The sequence below is a fragment of the Vidua chalybeata genome, chromosome 2 (genome assembly GCF_026979565.1).
Source record: "Vidua chalybeata isolate OUT-0048 chromosome 2, bVidCha1 merged haplotype, whole genome shotgun sequence".
Classification (NCBI taxonomy): Eukaryota; Metazoa; Chordata; class Aves; order Passeriformes; family Viduidae; genus Vidua; species Vidua chalybeata.
The window spans coordinates 31,293-58,249 of NC_071531.1; the positions used below are offsets into that span (position 1 = coordinate 31,293).

Here is a 26,957-nt window from a genome sequence, read left to right on the forward strand (position 1 = left end):
GGATCTGCCAGAGGACAGGAAAACTCTACAGAGGGATCTGTAGAGGCCCAGGGATTGTGCTGTCCCAGGCAGTTCCTGAAGCTCCCTTCTCCCCTACCCCTTCCTGACTACTCATTCTTACTACACCCTTTTTCTCAACTGGGTCCAGCACCGCCGCCACCACTGGGGTTTCAAGCAGATGCTGAAGCACCGGCGGTGCTGACCATGGCGTGTCTGCCAGGCTTCCAGGTATCTCCGAAGGTGAGCGTGAATCTGCCCCAGGAACCTTCCAGCAGCAGTACTGGTGCTGTATTCCAGCTCCATTGAGCTGCTGCTCCTGCTGCTGCTGCTTTCCAATACAATGGGATTCATGATCACCACTAGTCTAGGGAGCAACCTGGCTATCGCCACAGATCTTCTGCGTTGCAGCACCATGGAGCTGTTGCTACTGTGTCGTCTTAAGTTCTTAGGTTTGTTCTCTTCTGTCACCTTGTACATGTCTGGCCTTGCCAACTCCACTCCAAGGCACTGAGGACACTCTTTGGCCCCCAGCAGCCTTGGTGTAACATGCAGATCAGCCTGGACCACCCGGCCACTCCCCCGGCCCCATCGCCACTGGGACAGCTGTGCCTCCAGCTCCTTGCGGTGCTCCTCAAAGAGCGCCTGGGAGTCCTGGCAGCTCCGGATGAACCTTGGGAAACGCCTCCTGGAGCTCATGGAACCGCGTGGGGAGCTGCCATGGGGCAGCTCCATCTCTGCTGATCTCTGTGCCCTGTCCACATTGCTCTGCCCTTCCAGCCGGCCTCTCGCTGCGCTTGCATGCGTTGAGTTCTGATGGATCCTCTGCAAGAACCACAGATGGGTGAGACAAGAACAGCTCCCCAGAATGCCCCACACTGTCCTGCCATGCATGCCACACCAACACACCCCAAGCCCACATGGCCCAGCCCAGCCCAGCCCAGCCAGCAGATCAGAGGCCACCTACCCATAGACGCTTGTCCCGTAGCATGACAATGACCAGGATGAGCTGCAGCACCACCATCGTGACTGCCACCAGCTCACCCAGGGTGAAGATGTTGATGAATTCCATGGCACTGTCTGGCAATCCAGGTCACCAGCACAGGCTGGTGAAGAGGTTCCCCCGTGACCTGCGGAGTCCCAGTGATGGAAATCCAACCCTGGTGGGGTGGCAGAAGCTGAGGCTGTTGTCTGCCAAGACACTGCCAGACTGTTGTGCCCAGCACTGTCTGCTCCTGTGGGGCCCCTTTTATAGCCTGGCAGTCTGGCAGAGTCCCCCTGTGTGACATCATGGGGCAGCCAGAACCCTCTTTGTGACAGCGTGGGGCAGTCAGGAATCCCTTTGTGAGTGCATGGGGCAGCCAGAGCCCTCTGTGTGTCATCCTGGGGCAGTCAGAACCCCCTTTTGGATACCCAGGAGCCCACAGGAGTCCAATGGAGAGCCCTTGCTGCCTTGGGCACAATGGCCATGCATTCCACGTTGCCCCGCTGAAACCTTCAGGATTCTCTAAGTCAGTCAGGTGGTAACAATTTCATTTCACATCATGTATCTGTTTTCATTTGTTGTTGGATCTGTAATTGCTGGGAGCAGGAGGAGGTTAACTGCTTCATAAAATAGATCTCTTTTGAATAGACGATTTGTCTCAGTTTCATGAGCCTCCATAACACAAGGGCAGTCAGTGATCATGCCCCTGTGCTGGGCACTGGTGAAGTTGGACTTCGAATCCTGTGTTCAGTTTTGGGCCTGGCACAACAATAGAGACATTGAGGTTCCTGGAGTGTATCCAGAGAAGGGCAGTGGAGCTGGGGAAGGGTCTTGTGCTTTAACCTCAGCTGGCAATTCAGTAAGGAAAAAAAAGTGAGAAAGAAACTCATAAAATGAGATAATTCAAAAAAATAGAAACAAATTCCAAAAATACTGGATGAGAGAAAAGAAACAGAGAGGAAAAACAAAGTTAATATTAACAATTTCTCTGCACCCAACAACTGATGTGCAGTCAGACACTCATCATGGAATTACAGACTGGTTTGGCTTGGAAGGGACCTTAAAGATCAAGTACCACCACCTTGCCATGGGCAGAGACACCTTCCACTGGACCAAGTTGCTCCAAGCCCCATCCAACCTGGTCTTGGACACTTCCAGACAAAGGGCAGCCACAGCTTCTCCAGGAAACCTGTGCAGGGCCTCACCACCCTCACAGGGAACAGTTCCTTCCCAATACCCCATCTATTCCTGCCCTCTGGCAGAGGGAAGCCATTCCCCTTTGTCCTGGCACTCCAGGCCCTTGTCCAAAGTCTATTTCCACCTCTCTTGAAGTCAGGGGCTCTAAGGTCTCCCTGGAACCTTCTCCTCCCAAGGCTGAACACCTCCAGTTCTCTCAGACTGTCTCCAGAACAGACAGGCTCCAGCCTTTGAGCATCTCTGTGGCCTCCTCTGGACTCATTCTAGCAGCTCCACATCCTGAAGGACCAAATGCCATCCAGAGGGACCTGGACAAGCTCAAGAAGAGGGCTCGTGGGAGCCCATGAGGTTTAACAAGACCAAGTGGTGGTGCTGCATGTGGATCAGGACAACCCCCAGTATCAAACCAGGCTGGGGATGAAAAGATCGAGACAGCCCTGCCCAAGAACTTGGGGATGATGGTGAATGAAAGGCTGGCCATGCCCTGGCCCTGTGTGCTGGGCTGATCCCACAGTGTGAGCAGCAGGGGAAGGGAGGGATTCTTCACTTCTGCCCTGCTCTGGTAAGATCCCATGTGCAGTGCTGCGTGCAGCTCTGGGGTCCCAGCACAGGAAAGACGTGGAGCTGCAGGAGAGAGACCAGAGGAGACCCCAAGATGATCAAAAGGATGGAGCACCTCTTTGCTATGAGGAAAGGCTGAGAGAGTTGGGATTGTTCAGCCTGGAGAAGCTTTGAAGTGACCTAATTGTGGCCTCGCAGCACTTGAAGGGGGCTGAGAAGGATGGAGAGAGACTATTTACAAAGGCCTGGAGTGACTGGACAAGAGAGAACAGCTTCTAAATGAGACAGAGCAGGTTTAGATTGGCTGTTGGGACGACATTCTTCCCTGTGAGGCTGGTGAGGCCAGTGAGGCCCTGGCACAGGTTGCCCCAAAAACTGTTGCTGTCCCATCCATGAAAGTGTCCAAGGCCAGGTTGGATGGGGCTTGGAGTAACCTGGTCTAGTGGAAGATTTCCCTACCCATGGCAGGGAGGTAGAACAGGATGATCTTTACAGTGCCTTCCAACCCAAACCACACTGTTCTTCACCTCTAAGGACTACTGCTGCCAGCTGCTTTTGAGGTACTTATTTACAGCAACACAAAGAGCCGCAAAAATGCAACAGCCAGTGAGATGTGAATCCCTTACTTAAGTCCCTCCTGAGCCCACCTTCACAAATGCATTCTGGATACAAAGCCTTGTGGAAATATTGCCCTACTTTTGGACCTAGAGTGAACAGATGTCTCCCCAGAGTGCAGTAGGAGGGTTCAGCCTTGCTTAGTCCCACTCAGTGACTGGTCAGGATGCTGCTGAGGCTCAGCAAGACAGGCTCTGGGTTCAAGTGTGTCCCAAAGGAGAAGCAGTTTCCACCACCGCCAATAACCAACAGCTTCTTTTCATTTGGCAGAAAGACACTGCTATGATTATGTAGCATTAATGGCCACTCCAGGTGCTCCTGAAAAAGGAAAGGAGATTTTGAACATACAGGACTTCATGTGGTCCACCGTACCACCCCTGAATGTGGGTAAGAACAGATAGCTAGAGAATATAGGAGCAAGTAACCCCTGAGGTGTACTCCTCCACGACACCCACCCACCCACCAACTTGCAGTTCAGTGATTTTTTAATGAGAGAAAATGTCTTTATACTCCCTGAATCTTAATGCTTTTCCTCCCAAGAAGGCAGCCAGCCAGTTTTTGATTCAGTGTATATCTTTTGCCATTCATGGCCTGTGGCAAGGAGTTCCAGAGCTTACCTATGTAACTGGCAGGTTCAAAAGCCTAGAGAGTTTTACCTTAGTCAAAGCAAACAGCTCATAAGCAAAGGAAGACACCAATCCATCTGCATCCACTTATTCAGTGTAATCAAAAAAGTTACATTCTTTTTGATACAACTTTACTATCACTGTACCTATCCTCATTGCTGTCCAACAAGGGCAGTCTATTTTATCTAAAGGATATGAGGCCACTTATAACTTCTGCTACAGACAATAATTGAAAACTAAGCTACAGTTAAGCACATTTCATGCTTACACTCAACAAAATGCTGCAAGGTCAACTGGATGCACACATGCTGTTCACTATAAAAAACTGACTCGTCACAAATGCCAGTTTCACCAACAACAGGTTCCATATGTACAGTTATCAAAAGAAAGTTGTTTCTTTACATAAAAGATAAATAAAAACTTGTCAAGCAAAAGAAATGTTCTTATAGAATCACAGAATGGTTTGGGACAGAAGGACCTTAAAAAATGCCACCTCGCTCCACCCCCCTGCACTGGGCAGGGACAGCTTCCACTAAACCAGGTTGTTCCAAGCCCAATCTAACCTGGCCTCAAACTCTTCCAGGGATGGGCAGCCAAGGCTTTTCTGGGCAGCCTTCATCAGTGCCTCACCATACTCTTCATAAAAAATTTCATCCATATACCTAGTTTGAAGCTACTGTCCTTTAGATGAAAACCACCTCCCCTTGTCCTATCACTACAGGCCCTGCTAAAAAGTCTGTCCCCATCTTTCTTACAAGCCCCCCTTTAAGTACTGGAAGGGGCTCTAAGGTCCCCCCACAGCCCTCTCTCTCTCTCAAGGCTGAACAACCCCAACTCTTTCAGTGCATCCTCACAGATCAACTCCAGCTCTCTGCTGATCTTTGTGGCCCTTCTATGGATTTCATCCAACAGATCTATGTATTTCTTTTACTCAAGGCAGTATTATCTGAGATGAGGGCTATTCAGAGATGTAGACCAAGTTTTGGCCAGAGTATGCCAAAATCCTGCTGTGTGACACCACCTGTATGACTGCTCTTCAGTGATTCATAGAAGAAAGTCACCAAATAGTTAAAGTTGGAAGGGTCCTCCAAGCATCATCCAGTCCAGCCACCCTGTTCAAAGCAGGCTCAACTCAAGCAGGCTTTTCAGTAGCTTGCCCAGTCAGGTTTCAAATATCTTCAATAATGGAAATATGACAACCTCTCTGAGCAATCTGTTCAGGGTCCAATCATCCTTAAAGGAAGCTTTTATGTTCCAGTGGAGTTTCCAGTATTTCTGTGCTGTTGTTGTTTTTTTTTTTTTTTTTTCTCATATTTCAGGCAGCAGCTAGAGCACACTGCAGTTTCCACCAAGAAGTTCTCAATGAAATTATACTACAGACCTTCATAAACACTAACTTAGCCTCTGGTTTATCTGTTCCCTTCCTCCACAGACATCCTAAAGGGACAATGCTTGTGCCCATTTCAGTTCTGCTGCCCCTTGTCTGAAAAAGAGCAGCTCCATGTTCCAGTCTTCTGCATATTCCATCTCTCCCTCTCTTAACCCTGTATGTTCTCTGTGCTGGGTAACAGCACTTTGGAATTAGACCTTACCTCTCCATAAAGTTACCACGTTCCTTCACAGGACACTGCTTACCCTGAAAGAAAAATTTCAGTACTTACCACATTAATCCCATAGTTCAAACAGAGACCAGTCATTAAGTCGATGACAGTGACACCTGGCACAGAGGGTGCATGAAACCACACTCCACCAACGAGCAGAAGCTTTCCTTCATGCACATGTGCAGTATGTGAATACCTGTGAGTTCAAAATGAGATTGAACTCCATTAGCAAGGGAGGCTAGTAGAGACAGGCTGAAGATTCTCTGCTGAATGCTCTGAGCAACCTTCTAGTTGAAGATGCCCCTATCTCATTGCAGGGAGGTTGCACTACTTGGCCTTTAAGAGGTCCCTTTCAAATCAAACTATTTTATGATGCTATGAATGCCTTCTGCTTACCTTGGGACAAGAGGAGGGTGTGTCTCTATTGTCTGCCACTGAAAGCCATGTTCAAGCTCCCTCAGCAGGAAAACTGAACCCAAGGGCTGCTCAGCTGCTCCCAGACCTCCTGCAATCAGCACACCTCCTTCCCAGCTGCAGGCACTGTGAGAGTGGCGGCTTTCTGGGACTGGACCCTCAACAGCAATCTGAAAAAACACAACTCCAAGGCTGAAGTTAGCCAAGCTAAGTGTCTGCTTAATGTCCAGGCTTTTATATGTCTTTTCCTGTGTGGTTGAGTTTTTTGACACCCAACCTTCTCCACATATTTCTCTAGGAACTGCTCTGTGCTTCCATTTACACTGTCTCTGGCCCTCAGTACATTTAATATAATCAGTCTTTAGAGGCTTTATTTTCATACATTTATTAGAGGTAACTTTATCTGCATTCTTGCAGTCTGCTTTCTGCTCAAGATATTCACCTGGGAACTACAAGTTTGCTTAGAAACACATGGACTAATGCAGTGACCAGCAAAGCAGGTGATCAGTTGCTCAAACCACAGAGCGAGTTAAAAGGCTCAACTGCAGGACTAAAATCCAGAAAGAAAACCTTTAGTGCAAGCACTAAAGGAAAAAACCAGGCATTAAAGGAATATCACAGCAAATAAGTGATGTAGAAAAATTTGGAATTTCTCACCTCTTTAGACAGTCTATTGCAGACTCAGCTAGCTTCATGATCAATAGCTTTCCTTAGTGTCCATCTGATTCCCTGTACTACTCAAAGTTAAAATGGAGAAGATTTTTTTTTCTTCTCTGCAGCAGTATTTTAGATATTTATTTATATCTTGAATCTTCTCCAGATTCAATAGCTAGAAGACCTTCAAAACCTTCCACTGTGAGGTATCTGGCCTAGTCACTCTTGCTGCATACTTCTATACAGCTGTTTTACACCCTGTCCACCCCATTTTCAGCTGTCAGTTTTGGGTATTTTACAGGAGTTCTGCTGAGATTAAGAACGCTGTAGAAAATAAAAGAAGCAATTCATGTGTCTACCAGATAACATTCCTGTTACATATCTGAAGACACACTGTAGGCCTCCCACAACAGTGGGATGTTGCTTACTCATGCTTAGCTTGTGACCTCTTGCAATTTTGCATCTCTCACCCTACAATTGTGCTGTGCACAAGGTTGGGCTCAAAGAGTTATAGTATTTAGAGTTACATAGTATGGAGGCCAGTACATAAACAAGGGAGTAAGTCCTCTTCCACTCAATTTCCTTTTATGACACATTCAACAATCTAGTTGACTGAGGCAAATCAGCAGATGTTGTGGAGGTGGTTTTGATTGTAGCAAAGCTTTTTATACAGTCTCTAACAGTATCCTTCCACAAAAATGTCCTGCTCACAGCTAGATAAGTCCATGATGGGAGAGGTGAAAGAAGACAGAGACAATATGTTCTCAGTAGCATCCAGCAAAAGGGCAGGAGGCCATGGGCACAAGCTGACATAGAAAAAAATAAGACACATAAAACTCCCTCATATTGTTCTATCAGGGTGGTCAAGCAGTGGCATAGGTTGCCCAAAGAGATTGTGGAGTCTCCATCTATGGAGATAATCCTTCCTGGACAATATACTGAGCAACCTGCTCTAGTTAGACCGGTTTTAAGCAAGAGTGCTGGACTAGATGACCTCTAGATGTCCCTTCCAACCTCCACTGTTCTGTAGAGATTGTATTTGACTAAAAAGCTGGATGTTCAGAAGTCAGCTTTAATCACCACGGAGTGTATTCTTACCGCAGTGTAGGAGAGTTCTGGAGCGTGCAGGAAATGCCAATCCCCGAGCACAGGCTCCAGAGCAGAGCGGCCACCATACACAAACAGGTACTGCTCACCTAGGGAAACAGGCAGCCAGGAGGTAACAACTTAGAATCTGGTATGCCACAACAGCAAAAATTTCTGATGCATAGAAGGGAAGCTGACAAAAAGGGTGCAATGATACTTTGGGTAGATGTCAAGGACATGCATTTACTGCACTATGCCCTGTCCTTTCACTGATTCAGAATGGACTGTTAACAGTCCATGACACTGATAACACCAGTGCTGGTCACTTTCTTCATCTACAAAGCAATATCAAGGCAAAAGTAAGATGAAACAATACAATCTGACAAAGACAAAACCCAATGTATTATTAATAAAATTTTATTTTCCCATTTAGCATTTGCTTTTTTGATATAAAATTCTGACTGGAAGGCTGAATGCTACAGTGTTAATTAAACACTGCTCCACAAATGGAAAAGTGTGCTCCAGACTAGACTAACAACTGCTTAACAATTCCCCTCTGCTCCCCTTGGAGAGTTCCCTGCCAACTGCAGGAATGGGACACATTAGGAAAGGACAGCTTTCAGCTCCTCAATGCCACTGCTTAAGTTTTTGCCCCTTACAACCAGGATCTTTTAATAGACCAACCTTCAACTTGCTATTGCAGGACCTGATTCTAGAGCTGTTCACAACTACTGAGTGTTTGTCAATTGCTACTAGAAAAGTAACATCTCTTCTGAAGGACTTTGGGATAAAGAGCTAGGGATCCTGTTTCCCAAAAGATATTCATCAGAGAGAGCAAAACTTTTATTTCTGCCGTGATCAAGCATGACTAACTTCAGCCATAAATGATCTCAAAGAATCAGTCTGCCAGAATGGATTACAGTAGATTTCAACCCTACTTGCCACTGGGGATTGTGTAGATAACAAAATAAAAAAATACCATATTTCAAGTGCCAAGAAGAGATCTCAAAGCCTCCTAATTTCTTTACTACTGCCAGGGTTGAGGAATGGTCAATATGAACTTCATAAAGTTCAACAAGGTCAAGTGCAAGATCCTGCATACCTACAGCCATTTCTACTCTTTCCAGGCTTTTTACCTTTGAATGTAATTTCAGTTGTGCTGTGTCTCCAACGCAAAGCTGCTGCTTCAGCAGCAGGCTGCAGGCTTACAAGCTCCACTGCAACGTCATCTGGGCCTGAAGCATCACAGGTTTTGGGGAACTTCAGCCACAACATTCCCAAGCCTGTACTCAATGGAGATGTTCGTCCTCCTACCACCAGAGCCAGAGTGTCCGAGAGACAAGACACAGTATGGTACAACCTCTCACCTGTGGAGATACAAAACATCATGCTTCACACAGGTGATTTTTCCATGAAATTTATAATCATTTAAGTTGGAAAAGACCCTTAAAGATTATCAAGTCCAACCATTCCTCCAGCACTCTCAAGGAAGAAACTAAACCACGTCCCCAAGAGCCACTTTCACATGGCTTTTAAATCCTTCCAGGGATGTGGACTTCACCACCACCCTGGGTAGCCTGTGCCAGGCATGGATGACCCTTTTCTTAAAGACATTTTTCTCAATATCCAACCTAAACCTCCCCTGGCACAGCTTGAAGCCATTTCCTCTTGTCCTGTCCCTTGTCTCCTGGGAGAAAAGGCCAACCTCCACCTGGTTACACCCTCCTTTCAGGTAGTGGTAAAGAATGAGCAGCTTCCTCCTGAGCCTCCTCTTCAGTCTGAGCTCCTGCCCCACCCAGTTCTCTTGGGCACTACTACAATGAGCTTACAGCAGTGGTGGATGAGGGAAGATCAACAGATGTTATCTACCTGGACTTATACAAAGCACTTGACACTGTCCCGCCCAGCACCCAGTGTCTAAACTGTAGAGACCTGGATTTGACAGATGGACCATTCAGTGGATTAGGAATTGGCTGGATGATCTCTCTCCAAGAGCCACAGTCACTGGCTCAGTGTCCATGTGGAGACCAGTGATGAGTGCTGTTCTGCAGGTCTCCATAGGGACCAGCACTATTTAACATCTTTGTTGGTGACATGGACAGCGGGACCGAGGGCACCCAGCACATTTGCCAGTGACAAGAAGGTGTGTGGTGCAGTTATGCGCTGGAGGGAAAGGGAGTGGCAATACAGAGGGAACTGCACAGGAGAGGTGGGACTGTGCCAGCCTCATGGGGTTCAGCAGGACCAAGGGCAAGGTCCTGCACCTGGGCTGGGGCAATCCCAGCACAAATACAGACTGGTCAGAGAATGCATCAAAAGCAGCTCTGGGGAGAAGGACTTGGGGGTGTTTGTGGACATAATGTTCAGTATGACTTGGCAGTATGTGCTCACAGCACAGAATGTCAACCATGTCCCAGGCTGCATTGAACGATGTGTGGCCAGCGGGTTGAGGGAGATGATTCTCACGCCCTATTTCATGCTGCTTTTCTGAGACCCCACCTGGAGTTCTGCATCCAGGTCTGATGCCCCCAGAACAATTAAGACATGTAGCTGTTGGAAAAATTCAGAGTCCACTAGCTTGATCATAGGGTTGAAGCTCCTCTGTTCTGAAGCCAGGCTGAGAGAGTCTGGGCTGTTCAGCCTGGAGAAGTGAAGGCTCCAGACAGACCTTAGCAACCCTTCCAGTGCTTAAAGGGACTCCAAGAGAGCTGGAGAGGGACTTTGGAAAAGGGCCTGCAGTAACAGGACAAGGGAGAACAGCTTCCAACTGCCAGAGCGCAGGGTTAGACGGGATATTGGGAACAAATTCTTCTCTGTGAAAGTGTGGAGGCCCTGGCACAGGTTGTCCAGAGAATTGGCTGCCATTTGTCTGGAAGTGTTCCACACCATGCTGGATGGGACTCTGATTAACCTGGTCTACTGGAATGTGTCCCTGCCCATGGCATACGGTTGGAGCTAGATGATCTTTAAAGTCCCTTCCACCCCAACCCTTCTATGGTTCTATGACTCCAGCTCCTCAATGTCTCTCTTTCTGTTAGAGGCCCAGCACTGGACATGGCACTCAAAGTATCTCTGCAGTGCCCAGCAGAGAGAGACAATCACTGCTCTGGGCCTGTGGCCACACTAGGCTGGTACCAGCCAGGGGCCATTTGACTTCTTGCCCACCTGGGCTCATGTTCAACCACTGTCAAACAGAACCCCCAGGTCCTTTTCCAGCTTTCCAGTCATTGTGCCCCTCAGCCTGGGGCGCTGCATGGGGTTGTGGTGACCAAAGGGCAGGATGGGGCATTTAGCAACCAGACCCATCAGGTGTCTGTGACTGCAAGCATCACTGTGCCATGACAGCACTTTTTCACTAGACTTTCTTTCACTTTTAGCACAAAGGTATCTCCCTTGCATTGCCATCGGTATGGGAACTCACCCCATCTTTTATCAGGAATATTCTGTGCCACACAGACAGCTTCCCAGTGGCCTGCATGCTTACTCAGCACGTGGAAATTTCTCACGCGGCAGTGTTGTCCATCCTCCTCCCCAAAGCCTCCCATGGTGAGAATCACGTTGGGCTTTATAAGAACAGAGTGGTGACCGTAACGTCTCAGGCCAGGAATTCCTGAGAGCCTTGCACACACTGCTGCAGAGACACTCCCTGCCATCCCAACAGGACCAGGAACTGGAAGCCAAAGAGAACCAAAGAACTTAGGCACAAATACAAACCAAGGACTACATCTTGAGATAAAGTAAGAGATTAAGCATGTCACCTTTTCAAAATGATCATTCATCATTTCAAGAAGAAAAAATTGAGAAGTAAGTTGACAGTGCACACAGATAATCTGACATGCCCTAGAAATCAGGACGTAATGGTTAAAACTACTGCTGTACCAACTGTAACTTCTACTCTGCTCACTCAGCTCCTGCAATTCTGAGACTGCTTTCGTGGGATGGACGTAAGATTGGCCAAGCAAGTGCAGTGTCCTAAACTGCTGCAGCAGCAAGATATGAATCACTGCAGTACCTTCAAAAGGAAGACATGTCTGATTAAGGCAATGTTTGGCTACATGAACAGCAAAGAACAGCAGAAAAAGGTCAAACACCTGGAAGCTGATTTCAAAGTTTCTTGCCAGATTTTGATCCTACCTTCAAGAAGCACTGAAATAACATTCTGAAGCATGAGAAGTAATGTATTAATTCTAGTGGTCCTACTATAGGAGAGTATTTCCAGTTACCTAAGTACCTTCTCTCTAAGTATTATATCCCTTAGCACGAAGCAAACTCTCAGCACAGGACTCTGGCTCACCTACACATTGTTTTCTTTTAATTGGTTTGGAATCTGTGTCTTCTTTGTTTTAATCAAGGTCTTTATTCTTGTGTTGTAAGAGATGATGAAGTGGAGGAGGAGCAGCTCGCAGTCCATTTTTTGTATGGCATAATCAGAAAAATTGCCTATACTGATTGTTGCTTTGTACAAGACCCTACTTAATCATTTGATGAAGTAAGAAATTCCATCTCCTTGGGCTTAAATGTCTTTTTACAGACTGATGTTTTAAAGATGGAGGAGTTTTTCCATGTCACAAAATATACTTACCACTATCTCTTTGGCAAATGTAGTACTTGCACTCTCTTGAACTGGGGCCCAAGTCTATCTGAGAGGATAACTGGGGACATTTATTGATATTAGAGACATATCTTTTTCATTCCCAGTAAAATATATCTAAGCATGGACAATTTACGGGACTTTGAAGGCTTTTGCTATCAGTTTTTGAATATAACAGAGACAGCAGCAGAAAGACCCTAATCCTGTCTCTAACAAATCAAATATCTTCACTGTAATAAAGTCCGTTAAGCAAATGTTAGATTTTTTTTTTTCTTAATTTAAGGATAGATACTATGCGTTTAGGAGCCTTCAAGGATTTAACTTAAGGACCAGTGACAATCACACAGTACATTAAATCTCACCCACATTCATTTAGCGTCTATTTCCCAACATCTTCAAATCTAATTGAGACACAACACATGGATTCAGTGGCCTTGTTGGCCTCAGGAATGCCATCCTGCCCTATCCTTTTTCAGCTGCTTTTCTTACTCCCTAGAACACAGATTTCAACTTTCTCTTGAAGCTACAACTACTTGTGGTGCTATACTGTGAACACTAGTGATATAAAACAGGTTAAAAATAACCTTCTGCTTTCTACCCTGAAAAAGGAAGCAATCAATCAAAAACAGGAATTTCTTGGACTGCTATGGCCACCAAATCCTTTTTATCTTGGAAACACAATCTTGGTCTTGGCTTTTCCCCAGCTGTACCACTTCTCTCCCATCTAAAAAAAGTGACATAAAGATTTAAAAGCATTTCAGAAACAGAAATACGGCAGGTACAATTGCACCCACAAGGGATAAGGAAGCAAAGCACAGCTTCATGTCAGGCTCCTGAGTGGTCTGCTGGACAAGGCAGTAAAGAAAACAGAACAATCTTCTGGGAGCTGAAAGAAGAGAACAGTTCAGAGAGCCGTACATGGAGGCGACCAGGAATAAATTCGAAAGGGAAATCCCGAAAACAGGACAAGGAGCAGGGTAGGCTGGCATTGCAGCCATGCACTGGAGGGGCTCATGTATGAACAAATGACAAGCTGATCAGACTGAGAGGTTCAATAAGCTGAAAGAACAGGAGTGATCAGAACCAGTAGCATTAGGCCACAGCCCTGGCCTTGGTTTGGACAGCAGAACTATTGTGGAGGAGCGGAGAAAGCTACCAGACAGCAGCATCCCATCTGCCCCTTCCAGGATTTCAATGTCTCCTAAAACCTCTCAGAGACGCCTAGATGAGATAAAACAGGTGTGTACCTGTTACACTGGGTGACAACGGAGTCCAGGAAGGTTCCATCCCCTTTGATGCAGCCAACACAAAGTAATGAGAACATTTCAGATGCCATTCCTGTAGCAAGCCCGAAGTAAAAACCAAATAAACAAACAAACAAACCAATAAAGGAAGAACCAAATAAAAAATAATCCCCTTCAAAATCTTGGTCAGAATCAGAGGGGTAAAGCTGCATCGGAGAAAGAACTGGTGGGTAAATACCTCTCTCACTCCAACTTTCAAAAATTTACAGTCCAGGGATCTTCTAAGCAAGAAGCTGTGTCTCTGTATTGAACAATCCTTGAAGGATTTTTCATCCATAAATCTACCCAGCTGCTCTTTGAACGTGCATAACTTTTAACATGCCCAACATACATCCCATAGCTTAACTATGTGTTCCACGGAAAAGTTTTTCTTTTGGGAATCAGCTTCCCCTTATGCCTCTAAGTTCTGATCATAAAAAAGAGTGAGGTCTTTATACCAGAGGGATTAAAGTTTCTTAAAGTAAATGGACTATAAGTGATTCCGAAGAAATCACAAATGTTAAAAAGGTGCAACATGCTCTGTGCTGGACTGTAATACATCATTTTCAGTCTGGCCTTAGAAACATTCTGAGGCAGAAGCAGAGGCAAAAGGAATGTACAGGAAGCCAGTAGCAATGAGAATTCACTGTGGCGTTTATGGACATTAGGGAATTGAGTGTGTTCATTCCCATGGGGTGGGATACATTCAGCCAACTATGTGACTAGCAAGCATAAACATGAATTTAAAAGGCACAAGAACTCATTGTATCAGCTTAATTGTCCCAATCCATATTAGAAGTAAAAAGCATCTTTTGAAAAGTGACATCCAGAAATTAATGTAAATACTGAAAATGGAAGAATCCACTATTAATCCCTAAGAAAATTATTCTAAAAATAGTCTCCCTCCACACTGCGTGTCTATTTTACATTTTTTATCTAATTTGACCAAGCTTGTTTACAATAAGACCTTGGATCTTACTTAATCTTTCTCTCAAAGGCTAATTGTAGAGCTCTCTGTTGTCACATCGTTTACTCCTCTGTACACGTTTCCAGCTCAGATTCATGCACATTAACCTCCTTTGTAAGGAAAACAATACTAAGTCTTTACCTTCCCACTGTATGAGCAGTGACCTTGACCTACAATTCCAGTAGATATTTCTAAACCACTTAGCAAATCTGCCACCACTTTCAGTCATCAGTTTTGCATTCATATAGCAGAGCAGATCCCAGCATGCTGGCAAAGTAGATTCAAGCACATTCAACTGTTTTCATACTACAGTTATTAGATTTCTAGAATTATAAACAGAAAACCATAAAATCAAAAGGGAAACTTCTAGTAAGTATTCCACAGGATATTTAGCTCAAAGTTACTCACTATCTTGCACTTATCTTCGCTTCTATACTTCAAAGAGTCAGAAACTTTGCCAGCAGTTAATATCAAAATTAACAAAGAACAGAGTCATTGTTGAATTTCAATTAATGCAGGAATGGCTGTACAAAGTCAGACCAAAAAATATCTGAAATTAGTAACCTGTATCCAACAATGACAAACAATAAAGTAGTCCATGGAAATGGAGGAAAGCAGGAAAAGTGCATCTGCTTTCCCCAAGAATGCTCTCAACCAACTACAGTCAGGAACAGCACATCAGCTGCATATTTAGGTATTCAGTAATCCTTAATGGATTTCTCTTTCATTAAAGTAATTGTCCCTTGAATCCATGCCAACTTTTAGCATGTATAACTTCTTTTATACTACCAGGTAGTTTGCTATGACAAGACTGTCTCCTTGAGAGACTGCTCACAGGAAGGAAGGAACATGCAGCTTTTCTAAGATCAAAGACAGCCTTCTTCCCATGCTGCTTCACCAGGAGCTCCCCATGGCCTCTGTGTTAACGAAGCTGATCCAAGATCCTTTCTGCCTGCATGAACACCTGTGCCTCAGCAGCTCTATACAGAATTACAACCGTAAGAATTTACAAATACCTTATGATATCAAAGCCAGGTCCCTGATCGCCAGAATAATGGAGGGTTACCTCATACTCATCAAAAGGTTCCAGAGTCTGCACTCTTTGCTGCTCATCTTCTGGAATACAACAGGTGAAAAACTCATTCATATCCATGACACTGCACTCAGTCCAGCCCTAAAAGACAAATCCCTTGAAGTTATCACCCCTGGAAGGACAGAAACTCACTTCCCACAGGAAAACAAAGACCCTAAATTAAACACCTGCACGAGCCACTTAGAGTGTTTAGCTAAAGCAAGAGCTTCCCAAAAACTGGTGAAAATAGGTCTTTCATGTGTAAAGTTCTTAAAAATTTAACTTATTACATCAATAGTCTCAGAGGAACCTGTTACTCCCATATGAGGCAGCAGGCTGCAAGCCAGTTGGAAGCACCTTCTAATGACGAGTCATGCTACCAGAGAAGGCAGTAGCTCAGCCTCAGCCCTGTTTGCTTCAGCCATAACTGAGCAAGCACTCAGTGCTCTGATCATCCTCAGATAAATCATGCCTCGTGCACACCCTAGGGCTGCAGGTGCTCACCTTCCCCAGGAAGCGCCTCTGCTGAGCCTTGCAGTCAGGGTACTGTGCCAGTGAGTGCAGTGCAGTGTTCAGCTGCCTGAAATGCTGCTGCATGACGCGTCCAAAGGGGTCCTCTGGGTGCACCTGCTCATACAGCAGGAAGCACGCCCGAGGGAAATGCTCTGCTGCCCACTGAATCAAGGCATCTGACCTGTTGGAAGATTGTGCATAAGAAATCAAATTGAGGGCCCACGCATCATACAACAGATGCGGTGTATCCTTCTGCAACACCATAAAGCTGCTATTAAGGCATCCTGACAAGTGGCAATACACTAATGAGAGTGCTGTGCTGAACATCTCCTCCCCACCTGCACAGACAACTCAGGGGATGAGAAGAACAAAAACCTCAAAACTGTTCATTTGAGATTTTTCTTTTTTTTCCTTCCTTTTAGGGTATCATGTGGACATCAATTACACCATCACAGTTACGATGTAGGGAGCTATTTGGGATGCCACAGAATTCCCAAGGTTTTAGTTTCAAGAGACCAGGTCTCTGAGCCCAAGATGATGCACTCAGAAAGAAGCTTGTTGTTTTCTCTTCACCTCTGGGCAAGAGAGGAGAACCCAGCTGACCTGGTGTTCTCCATGTAGGTGAGCACCACCTCTGCGATGAAGAGGGTGGGGATTTCATTGTTCAGTCCTGCTTCCTCCAGGGTTCTCTCCAGCTCAGACAGCTCTGATAAATCCACTCCCAGTAATTTATAATCATCTCCAGAAAAGGTAATGGCTCCTGGGAAACAAAAATGATGCAACCTCACTATGGTGCTGCTGCAATACTGCGACCAAAGAGACAAACATGAGAATCAAACCCACAGGCAATCACTCACAAGGCTATGTCCATCAACTATATTTCTCTGGAACATGTACAAGAAAATTCCCATCACTACACGACCCATGAAGGGATAGTGCCATGTGATCCATTAACTGCAGGTCTAAAACTCCTGTATTCCTAATGCAAATTTCACCTACAGATTTCTCATAGAATTATTACACTTACTATAACAACAAAACTTTATTATATTTACTTTAAGAGATTTTTTTTAACCACTGTAATTCAAAATCAAATCTAAAGGGCTCTCATTCATACACCTTTCACTTTAGGCTAAGAAAGCATCATTGCTTTGATAGATTTTCAATGGTTCCCCTCACAATCAGAAAACCATTCTCACGTTTTCTAGGCTTTATTGGTTTGTTTGTTAAACAGATTTCATTTCTGTATAATAGCCCTGAAACTGCATATGCTGGCTCTCAGCAAACACCAGGACCTGACTCGCAGATCACCATCCTCAGAACTAAGCTCCAGTTTATGATCTGCAAGCATTATCATACTTCTGTATCCCATCAGAATATCATAAGTTATGGCCTATTTTTGACTTTTTCAGTCAACACCACATCATTAAAAAACCAAACTGTAAAGTACCTTTAGAAATCATCTACGTTGTCTCTGCAGCCCAACAACTCTATCTGTCCTGAGGACAGTTAACCTATCTGAGACCTTCCTTTAAGTTCCTGAAGATTCTTGGTATGGACAGAGTTCCCTGCCAATATTAAAAATGTGAATGGATTCAGGAAGAAAATGAACGAGCTCGTGGAAGAGCTACTCACTAAGACCTGGGAGTCAGGAACTCACACGCTATAGCTGTCTTCCATCTGCATTTAAATTGATCAAGGCCATCTAAATACAGTGGCTTACATATGTCCCTACTGCATTTCATTCCATGTTTGCCAGACCATTCGTGTACTTTGTCAAACTCCTACACTCACTCATCTTATTGCAAGTCCCCATGTTTCCTGCAGGTTTGTGACATTTCATCTTCTATAGCACATCATCTAGAGCATTACTGGAAATGCTGGAGGAAAACAGATGCAGGAGAAACTCTAGTGATCCACATGCTTTACATTCCTCCTTTTGCCCCTCAGCACTCAGCTGACATAAAATTCTGCAGTAGTTTCACAAGGCTCATTTTCTCCTGCCTTGGAGGGCAAAAAAAAAGTCAGGAGACACAACAACTAATGTTTTATTACAGTCAAGACACTTAAGAGTCAAATCTTCTCTCTTACCCATCAAGCCCATAAATCATTGTATAATTTAGGGTAAAGGGACATTTAAAAGTCATCTTGCCCAAATGCTTCCTCAAGGCAATTATTTGTGTCGTGTTGCTCAAAGCTTTGTCCAGTCAAGTTCTGTCTCTGTAGTGGTTTTGGTCCCCAATGCTGGAGATTCCATTGCCTTTTTAAGCAATCTGTTCCCATTTTTAACTACTCATGTGGCACAATCTCCCCACCAACATTTTCATTATACGTCACTGGAATTTCCTTTTTTTTGCCACTTTAACTATCCCTTGACTATTTGCTTTATGCCTCCAAGAAAAGTGTAGCTCTGTCTTTTCTAACCTCTCCCAATAGGAAAGCTGAAGAGTGCTGTAAGACTCACCTCCCTTCCAAACTCCTCCCCACATGGCTGAACAAAACCAATTCTCTCAGCCTCCCCTCCTACAACACCTGCTCCATCACTTCATCATCCTCATAACCTCCCACTGGACACGCTACAGTTTGCCACTGGTTTTGGACCAGTATGCTCCAAGCTGGACACACCCTTTCAGAAATTGCAACAGAAAAAAACTGACCTTGGTTTGATATAATCAGCTCCTGACAAATCCATCCTGGCTTCTTGCTATCTCCCAATGCTTGCAAATTGTTTGTTTCAACATTTTTCATCAAATGAATATCCTTTTCATCTATGATTTCATAGTTCCCCTAATATAATCTCTTGCTTTTTTGAAGGCTGAAGCTGTGTTTATTCCTTCTAAACACTTTGTACAAAAAAAATCTTCCATAAATGCCATACCTAATCCTTCCCCTCCAGTGTCTCCCACCAGTGCTGACAACTCTTTAATTCCTTTGATCAGAGTAGCTTTTTGGCATGCCACATTTGGGAAATCTACCTCATATACCACAGTGTGATGCAGAAGACCCATATCCTTCAAACGGAAGTATAAGGAATCAAAGCCAGCACCTAAAGATAGGATCTGCAGAGAAAGTATCAGAAAAAGTTATACACAATCTAGCAGTATCTTGAGCATCTAGGTGTGAAAAGCATTAAGTATCATCTGTAGAGTGACAAAATCAGGCAACCTCCTGCAAGATGCAGAAGAAATTTGTGTGGATATTGTCCTCCCCCAAATACTTCTGCCAAAGTGACACATGGACAGCCACAGTACTGCCAGTCAGATTTCTGTGCCCTGCTGGGAAAGGATCCCAACAGATGCACTAATGAGTCACTGCCCAGATGCCAGAAAGACTTTACAAACATTTAGTGAGAGATGCCAGAAGTCCCAGAGAAAATGTACCTGTGTCCTGGGTAGGCTTTGTGTCTTCAGCAGGAAGTCCTGAACACAGTGATCTACAGCACGGGCACGGATGTAATAACCCCTGTAGGAAAAAAATCATTGATAATCACTGTCCAGGAACGTGATTTCTCCAGCACTGGCAACTTCAATTTAAAAACAATAAAGATTTTTTTTTTCCTCTAAGCTTCTACCCAACAATTCCCTGTTTACAGACCTGCACTGGGAGATGATAGTCATCTCTAGAGCTCGCTAATAAACACAGATCTCCTGCAATCAGTGTGTGTATTAACCATCAAGACAACAGATAACCCAGAGAAAATGTGCAGCTATCCCAGCTGGACCTGTTCTGTTTTGCATAAGTAAATATTTGCTGAATGAAAATGTACGAATCCACACACTGATGATGCTCCCTGGCAATGCAGATGGCCGATACCTGAGCTCCTGCCCCAAACTATATGCCATAACAACAAAATGAATGTGTGTGCTAATGTAGTGAGAAGGGAACAAAAAAGGGAGGAAAAGCAAAGTCAGGAGAGGAATCCTGTTCTCTGGTTTTTGAATAAATGGAACTAAGTCAGACTAACTCCTGGAAAGCATTTACCATTTCCCTAGTCTGACATGGACTGATGCCTCTTGTTTCTTGGCATTCTCTTTTAGTTAGTTTCATCCTAGATCCACCTGGTTATATTCCAGCTCTTTTCAACCCTTTAACAAGCATGTTATCATCTTCACACCTCACAGAGACCACACAGTCTAAGATGTCCCAAAATTGTTGATAAATGCAATACAGAACTCTTCCTGTGAATTCAGCTTGGCATGCCAATGTTGTGTGACAAGTCACTGCAGGTTTCCTGATGAGCCACACACATCTTCATAGGCCTGCAAGCTTCTAGTGCTCTGCTTGAACACCACTGTTTGATTTTCCCCTGAATGAAGCTCCTTTGGCAATTCACAGTCTTTTGGATTGCATTAAACTATTCTCCTGAAATTATGTAAATTCCACAATGTCATCAGACTAGAGCCCTCTGCAAACACACATTAAAACACTCTTGTGTCTTACAAAGCTCTAGAGAAGTTCTCCTGGTCAGACACCACTGACTCAAAAGATATTGCTTCCCAGAGCCACCAAATACCTTACAGAAATGGTAACAATTCTGGGGAGTTAATGAGAAAACTATTGATGTAATTACATTATTAGTATATTTTCTAATATTACAGTTTTCAGCAGCATTGAACACTGTAGTTAGGAACCAGTCTGGTCGCATATTTTACTCAGGACAAACCATTCAGTATTGGTCCAGAAGCCATGTAACATACTAACAGTCTAACAAGGTTACACTACTGTGAGGCAGGGCACTGCACGTTGCCACTCTGCCACTCTGTTTACTTTACTTAAAATGTGTTTGAGAAGCTGTGCCTTGCCCAAGTGACAGCTCCAAGCATGAGGGTTTGTGGTGGAAGGCACCTTAAGCTGCTCTCGTTCCACCCCTGCCATGGCAGGGACACCTCCCACTGTGCCAGGCTGCTCCCAGCCCCAGTGTCCAACCTGGCCTTGGGCACTGCCAGGGATCCAGGGGCAGCCCCAGCTGCTCTGGGCAACTGGGGAGCCAGGGCCCCGCCACCCTCACAGGGAAGATCTCCCTACTAATACATAACCTAAACCTACTCTCTTTCAACTCAAAGCCATTCCCCCCTGTGCTGTCACTCCTGGCTCTCCGCAGTCCAAGAGGCCGAGATCCCCTCCCACGCCCCGCGGGCACCGGGCTTCAGCAGCCGGAGCAGGTGAAGCTGCTGCCAAGCACTCGCTCCTCACCGGTGGATAAGGGGCGCTCGCCGCCGCCGCCGCCCCGCCAGAAGCCGCAGGAACCGGTCCTGGATGTAGCCCCGCGCTGCCGCCGAGCACTTGCTGACGGCGCTGCTGCCGCCGGTGTCCTGGACCTGCCGGGACAATGACACGGCGCTGCCGCTCCTGACCAGCATCGCCACCCGAGAAACACACGGGCCCCCGGCGCGGGATGGCGGGGCCGGGCAGCCCCAAGAGGAGAGGAGACGGCAGTGCCCGCCGCCGTCGAATCCCCCTCCGTCCAGCCTCCGCTTGCCCTCGCTCTCCGAAGCAGCCGGGCCGAGGCTCCCCGGGCCGCCCTCCGCGGCAGCGGGCCCCCGCGGCCACTCGCAGCCCGGGGGATGCTGACGGCCCGGGGTCACTCGCAGCTCGGGGGACGCTCATAGCCCGGGGTCAATCGCGGCCCGGGGTCACTCACTGCGCCAGGACGCCCGCGGCCCATCCTGCGCACACCGCGCCGACCGGAAGCAGGAGCGCAGCGCCGGACGCAGAGAGCGCGGATCGCGCGCCCCCTCGCGAGGCCGCCCCGGCACTGCCGGTGCCTCCCACCGGTGCGGGGGCCTCGGGCGGCGCCGCTCGTCGGGAGAGAGACGGAACGCACCGGGCACGGAACTCACCGGGCAGCGGGCACCGGGTATGGAACGCACCGGGCACGGAGCTCACCGGGCACGGAACGCACCGGGTATGGAACGCACCGGGCACGGAGCTCACCGGGCACGGAACGCACCGGGCGTGAAACGCACCGGGCACGGAACTCACTGGGCACCGGGCACCGGGTACGGAACGCCCCGCGCACCGGGCATGGAATGCACCGGGCACGGAATGCACCGGGCACCGGGCACGGAATGCACCGGGCACGGAGCTCACCGGGCACCGGGCACGGAATGCATCGGGCACGGAGCTCACAGGGCACGGAACGCACCGGGCGTGAAACGCACCGGGCACGGAGCTCACCGGGCACGGAACGCACTGGGCACCGGGCACCGGGTACGGAACGCCCCGCGCACCGGGCATGGAATGCACCGGGCACGGAGCTCACCGGGCACCGGGCACGGAATGCACCGGGCACGGAGCTCACAGGGCACCGGGCACGGAGCGCCCCGGACACCGGGCGGCCCCGGCGCGGTGAGCGGGCTGCAGGGGCGCAGGGCTCGGTGCAGGGGCACCCTTGGCGGTTTGGCCCGGGCTCTGCCCCTGAGCTGCGCTCGGGGCGGGGTGGCACTGGTGGCTGCACGGCTGTGTTGGGGACCCAGCTGCGTTCCCAGGCAGGTGTGCTGAGGACAGGCGGGCAGAGGCCGTGGTGAGTGTTGCTCTTCGGGATTTTTACTGGGAGTTACAGAGAGCGGTGGTAGTCTGTTGGTAGTGGTAGTAGTACTTTATTCAGTCTATTCAGCCGTTGTTCTATTCAGTGTCTCTACACATTTTGCAACCCACAAATTAGTGTATTTTGCTTTAAATAAATTACAGTCTCAAAGTGTCACTTTTAAAGTGAGTGGTCAGTATGTATATTTATTACTGGGATCATAAGGCTCAGTCCTCAGCGCAGTGCTAGATTTAACCAACGACCACATGGAATAGTTTCTCTGACATGTATTTTATTAGTGTTGCTTTCCAGGTGATTCCTGGTAGATTCTGAGGTAGCCAGCACAGTGGCCACAGTTACAGCACAGGATGCAGAACCTTACGGGATCTCCTATATTTCTGTTTGTATTCTAGATGCGTGTTCTGTTCCTGCAGGTATGAAGGCATCCCTTTCGTTCAAGTTCCCTTTTCCTAACTGTTCATGATTTTGTTGATCTTGTCATAGGAGAGCTATGGATCTGGAAATTATATTTTGCTTTAGTTATGGGTTAAAACTTACAGGGAATGCTAGCCTCTCCTGCTAGTCCTTCAGAACCTGCAGGATTTCCAATTACACTGGCAGCCTGAAATTTGTGATGGAATAAATTGCATGGCAGCAAGTTGGGGAACGGCCACTGAGGTCAGTGCCTCCAGCCATCCCAGAAGTCCTTTCAGTCCTGTGTTTCTATATCCATAACAATATTCTGTGGAAACTGAGCTAACACTGAAACATGAACTGGGCATCTTGGGTTTAACACAGACCCAAATTGTTTTGGGGATGGGGGCGGAGCAGTCTGGGAGATTACTTTCCTTTGGTACCACACACAAGGTACCACATTTGCACTCCAGGAAGGGCGTGTGGGTCAGATTTCCATGTTAAAGGATGAGAAGGCAGTGTGCAGCCCTTCTTGGGTCTGTGAGTGTCTGATCCTTAGCTCTCACAGATACAAAATCCTGTAATCACTCACAACTTTATCAGGCTCTCATTTGAAAGAAGATGGGCCTCCTTTTGTTTCTATGTCCTTCATAGTTTGGAAAGGTGTTTTGTGGCCTGATTGCTGTCATAGGTAAAAATCTCCTCCAGACTTCTTGTTGTGTGTCCCACTCCTCGAAGGATCCCCCCAGGGCTCTGCATGACATTCAAATCATGTGAGGAATGCGCAGCTCACCCCAAATAACAGAAAACATGTAGCAGGGCAGCACGGGGGCCCCATGATGCTCCCACCCGCACTGAGTGCAGAAGGGGAGGTGCACAATGAAAAGCATCTGCTGCAGCAGCTATCTATAGTCCCTTGTGTTTGGAGAGGGCCCTGCACACCTGACCTCAGAGCTGACGTTAGAGAACACCAAAGGAGGAGCAGGGAGACTCCAGAGAGTCACAGCCAGGCTGCCCAGCCTGGCAGGGACATGCCAGCACTGCTCAAGGACAGGGGAGAATGGGTGGTATTGTCCCCACAGATGGGCACTCTGTACCCATAGGGTGAAGGCACTTCAATTCCAGGTGAACCAAGGAAGTCCGAGTCTCTCTACAGGCTGACTCACCAACTCGAGATGTGTACTTCTGATCCTCTATTTTCCCTTTCCTGTTCTGCTTTCTCAACCACTCAGGTGCAAGCTGAAGGTTATCAGTTGATTATCAGCATAGTGTCTGTATGGGCTTGCACCTGGGAAACAGTTACAGATCTGTATTTTCCTAAGCAGGAGGGCTGTGCTATCGAAGCATTGCTACCTAAAATACTTGGTTGTAGCATTATGGATATTGTCCTGTTGTTCCCCATTACTGCAAGAGTAGGGGGCTGGATTCATCTGACAGTCCAGGACAATGTGGTAAGATTTTGATCTGGGAGAACATATGGTTTGAGCCTCGGATCTCAATCATTTTATTGTAATGTAATGTCACAGAGAGGCCTCAGTGATGGGGCAAGACCTTGTCTAGCTAAGGGCAGTAAAATACAGAGCTAAGCAACACAACTTGTGAGTTATGCACATGGAAGTTGTGAGTGTACAGTATAAACACTGCACAAAGTACATCTGTGTCATCAAAAAGGCTGTGAGTAATAAAATAAGATACAGTCACAGAATCACAGAATAATTTAGGTTGGAGGAGACTTTTAAGAATCATCTAGTCCATCCCTCTGACACGGGGTGGACAAGGACATCTGTCATTAGACCCAGTTGCTTAAAACCCCATCCACCTGGCCTTGATCACTGAAAGCAATCACAGGAACTTGGTCACAGGAGACTTGCTTCCTGGTCATTGTTAAGAATGTAAACATCTCCAAAAAAAAGCCATCACTGTCCAGGAAAAAACTGTGATTTTTCTCATTCTTTGATGTTCACTGGAATCTTGTCTCCATCAAAATGAGTGATAGAAAGGAATTTTAGAAGATATCCTTAGATATAATGGCAGTGATGTCAGAAGTGGAGGGAAGAAACAATCATCCTCTGTCTTGTCACAGAAGTTAGGAAGTGCAGGAAACAGTTGTGAGGACTTTCAAGAGTGGTTTGTTTTATTGCCTTGTGGAGACTGCAGTAGAGGAGGAGGAAGTGAGATATGGATGTGCTGGAATGCTAGCCTGGAGGGATAGGTTTTGCACTGGTGGTATAATGACGTAGATTTGTGAATCAGCACTTGAGGAGATGTGGCAAACAAGAATGCTGAAGATGGAGTTTTTGTTTTTCTGTTGTTCGTGTTTTACAGAGAACTTTGACCAGAAGATCCGGGGGAAGTACCAGTGTGCTAATATTTATAGGATGAAAATTACATGTCTTGTGAAATTGTTCAATTCTACAGTATCAGCCCTGGACAGAATAATGGAAGGGTTGGCCACACATTATCAGGGGGAATGATGACTGCCATTAACTCTACAGCCAATGTACATTTCCAAGAAATGTAATTTATGCCTGTTTGGAATACCACCAGTGGAGATACATTGCTATCCCAGGATATTGTGCTTCCCTTTTTAATCTTATGCAATATTGTGGTCTTTAAAATCTATGCGTTAGTAATTTAGAACTTCGTAAAATTGTGTTATCCAGTTCATGTTGAAGGACAAGAGCTTGACTTTAGGCACTGCTGGAATCAGCAATTTTGGAAAAATTACTAGAGTTTTGAAAATTATGTCTTTTTGCAGGAGGACACTCTCAAGCTCCACATCAAGGGATGCCGAGCTCCACCTGCCTTCCTTTTGCTCAGTGGGAGCACTCTTCATCTGCTCAGCTACGACAGAGCTCCTGTGCTACCTGCTGCTTTCCCTATTTTAAGGATACATTACCAAACATATCAGTTGCATTTACATTCAGTGATTCTCTGCGTTTTGTGAATAAACATGGATTGTACCATTAGCATGGTACTCATGGTAAACTGACACTCCATGTGCTGCTGTGTTGCAGGTATGTCTGTGCTGTTCAGAGACCTTGAAACACTGGATCAATTTACTTTTTCTCTCTGTGATGCCTTAAGTTTTAGATTTCATATTTTCCAGATTCTGTACTGCCTTAGTGTATAACACTGAACTTCATATCAATTGTCAGCAAGTTCTCCTCGCAGTTCAGTCACACAAAATAATCCTTTTCCAGCCCCAAAACCAAGGACGCCTCTGCAGCTTCAGCTCCAAAAGGTGTAAGCAGCAGGAAATTGAGGAGAGCAAACTGGGAGGATGGGACCTCATAACTTGGAGCTGTAACTGGACAATTAACCCCAATATGGAAATGGACCAAAACCTATAAAAGTGTGAAAACTTGTGACTCTGAGTCCATCTTGGGTGTAGCCACAGCCAGGCTCTTGTATTGCCCAAGGTGCATCCTTTAAAGTCCTTTTAATAAATGCCTACTTTATTCCTTTGAAGAGTCAAAGAGTCAGCCTCTGTTCTAGGTCTACCTCTCTAGGCATCATCTGTACAGGCCGAACTGCAGTTTGAGTTATTGCACAGCGTGGACATTTTCAAAGACAGAAGCCTTTAACTTCCACTGAGGGAAGCTGAAGTTCCAAAAGTAACCTTTATGCCTGTGTTTAGGGACCTGGTGTTTGGGGTGCTGTTCCTGCAGCTGCTTTGATCAGCAGATTCAAGCCTCTCAGAGCTTCATTTGTATTTAAGAGGTAACGACCCTGCCTTGTTCTTCTCTCCAAATGCACAAGTTACACACTGACTGTTTCACAGTTTCTTTGGTGACTTGAAAGCTTTCAAAAATCTGGCTCTTCCATTGTTTCCTCCTCGCCTCTGTCTCAATT

The 26,957-nt window shown here is 46.3% G+C and overlaps 1 protein-coding gene and 1 long non-coding RNA gene across 7 annotated transcripts; one reads left to right on the top strand and one right to left on the bottom strand.

Moving 5' to 3' along the window:
• Positions 1-1,738: 1,738 nt before the first annotated feature.
• On the bottom strand, positions 1,739-21,853 carry LCMT2 (leucine carboxyl methyltransferase 2). Of its 5 annotated transcripts, none has more exons than XM_053934168.1 (14): positions 21,804-21,853; positions 21,356-21,480; positions 19,543-19,624; positions 19,041-19,221; positions 16,736-16,922; positions 16,154-16,343; positions 15,644-15,751; positions 13,575-13,665; positions 11,158-11,406; positions 8,873-9,103; positions 7,749-7,846; positions 5,979-6,166; positions 5,643-5,778; positions 1,739-3,673 (listed from the first exon to the last, which is right to left on the bottom strand). In XM_053934168.1, the coding sequence occupies exons 1-14, from the start codon at positions 21,825-21,827 to the stop codon at positions 3,506-3,508; spliced, it is 2,058 nt and encodes a 685-aa protein (XP_053790143.1). In that variant the 5' UTR covers positions 21,828-21,853; the 3' UTR covers positions 1,739-3,505. The 5 variants fall into 5 exon arrangements, 4 of the variants coding, with proteins under 4 accessions (XP_053790143.1, XP_053790144.1, XP_053790145.1 ...); XR_008429169.1 differs by having other exon boundaries at positions 1,742-1,830; positions 3,411-3,673; positions 21,356-21,850; XM_053934169.1 differs by having other exon boundaries at positions 16,766-16,922; positions 21,356-21,850.
• A 59-nt stretch (positions 21,854-21,912) lies between these two features.
• LOC128783459 (uncharacterized) lies at positions 21,913-26,573 on the top strand. Of its 2 annotated transcripts, none has more exons than XR_008429170.1 (2): positions 21,913-22,161; positions 25,861-26,573. It is a non-coding gene; the product is annotated as an uncharacterized LOC128783459 (long non-coding RNA). The 2 variants fall into 2 exon arrangements; XR_008429171.1 differs by having other exon boundaries at positions 21,913-22,067.
• Positions 26,574-26,957: the final 384 nt, after the last annotated feature.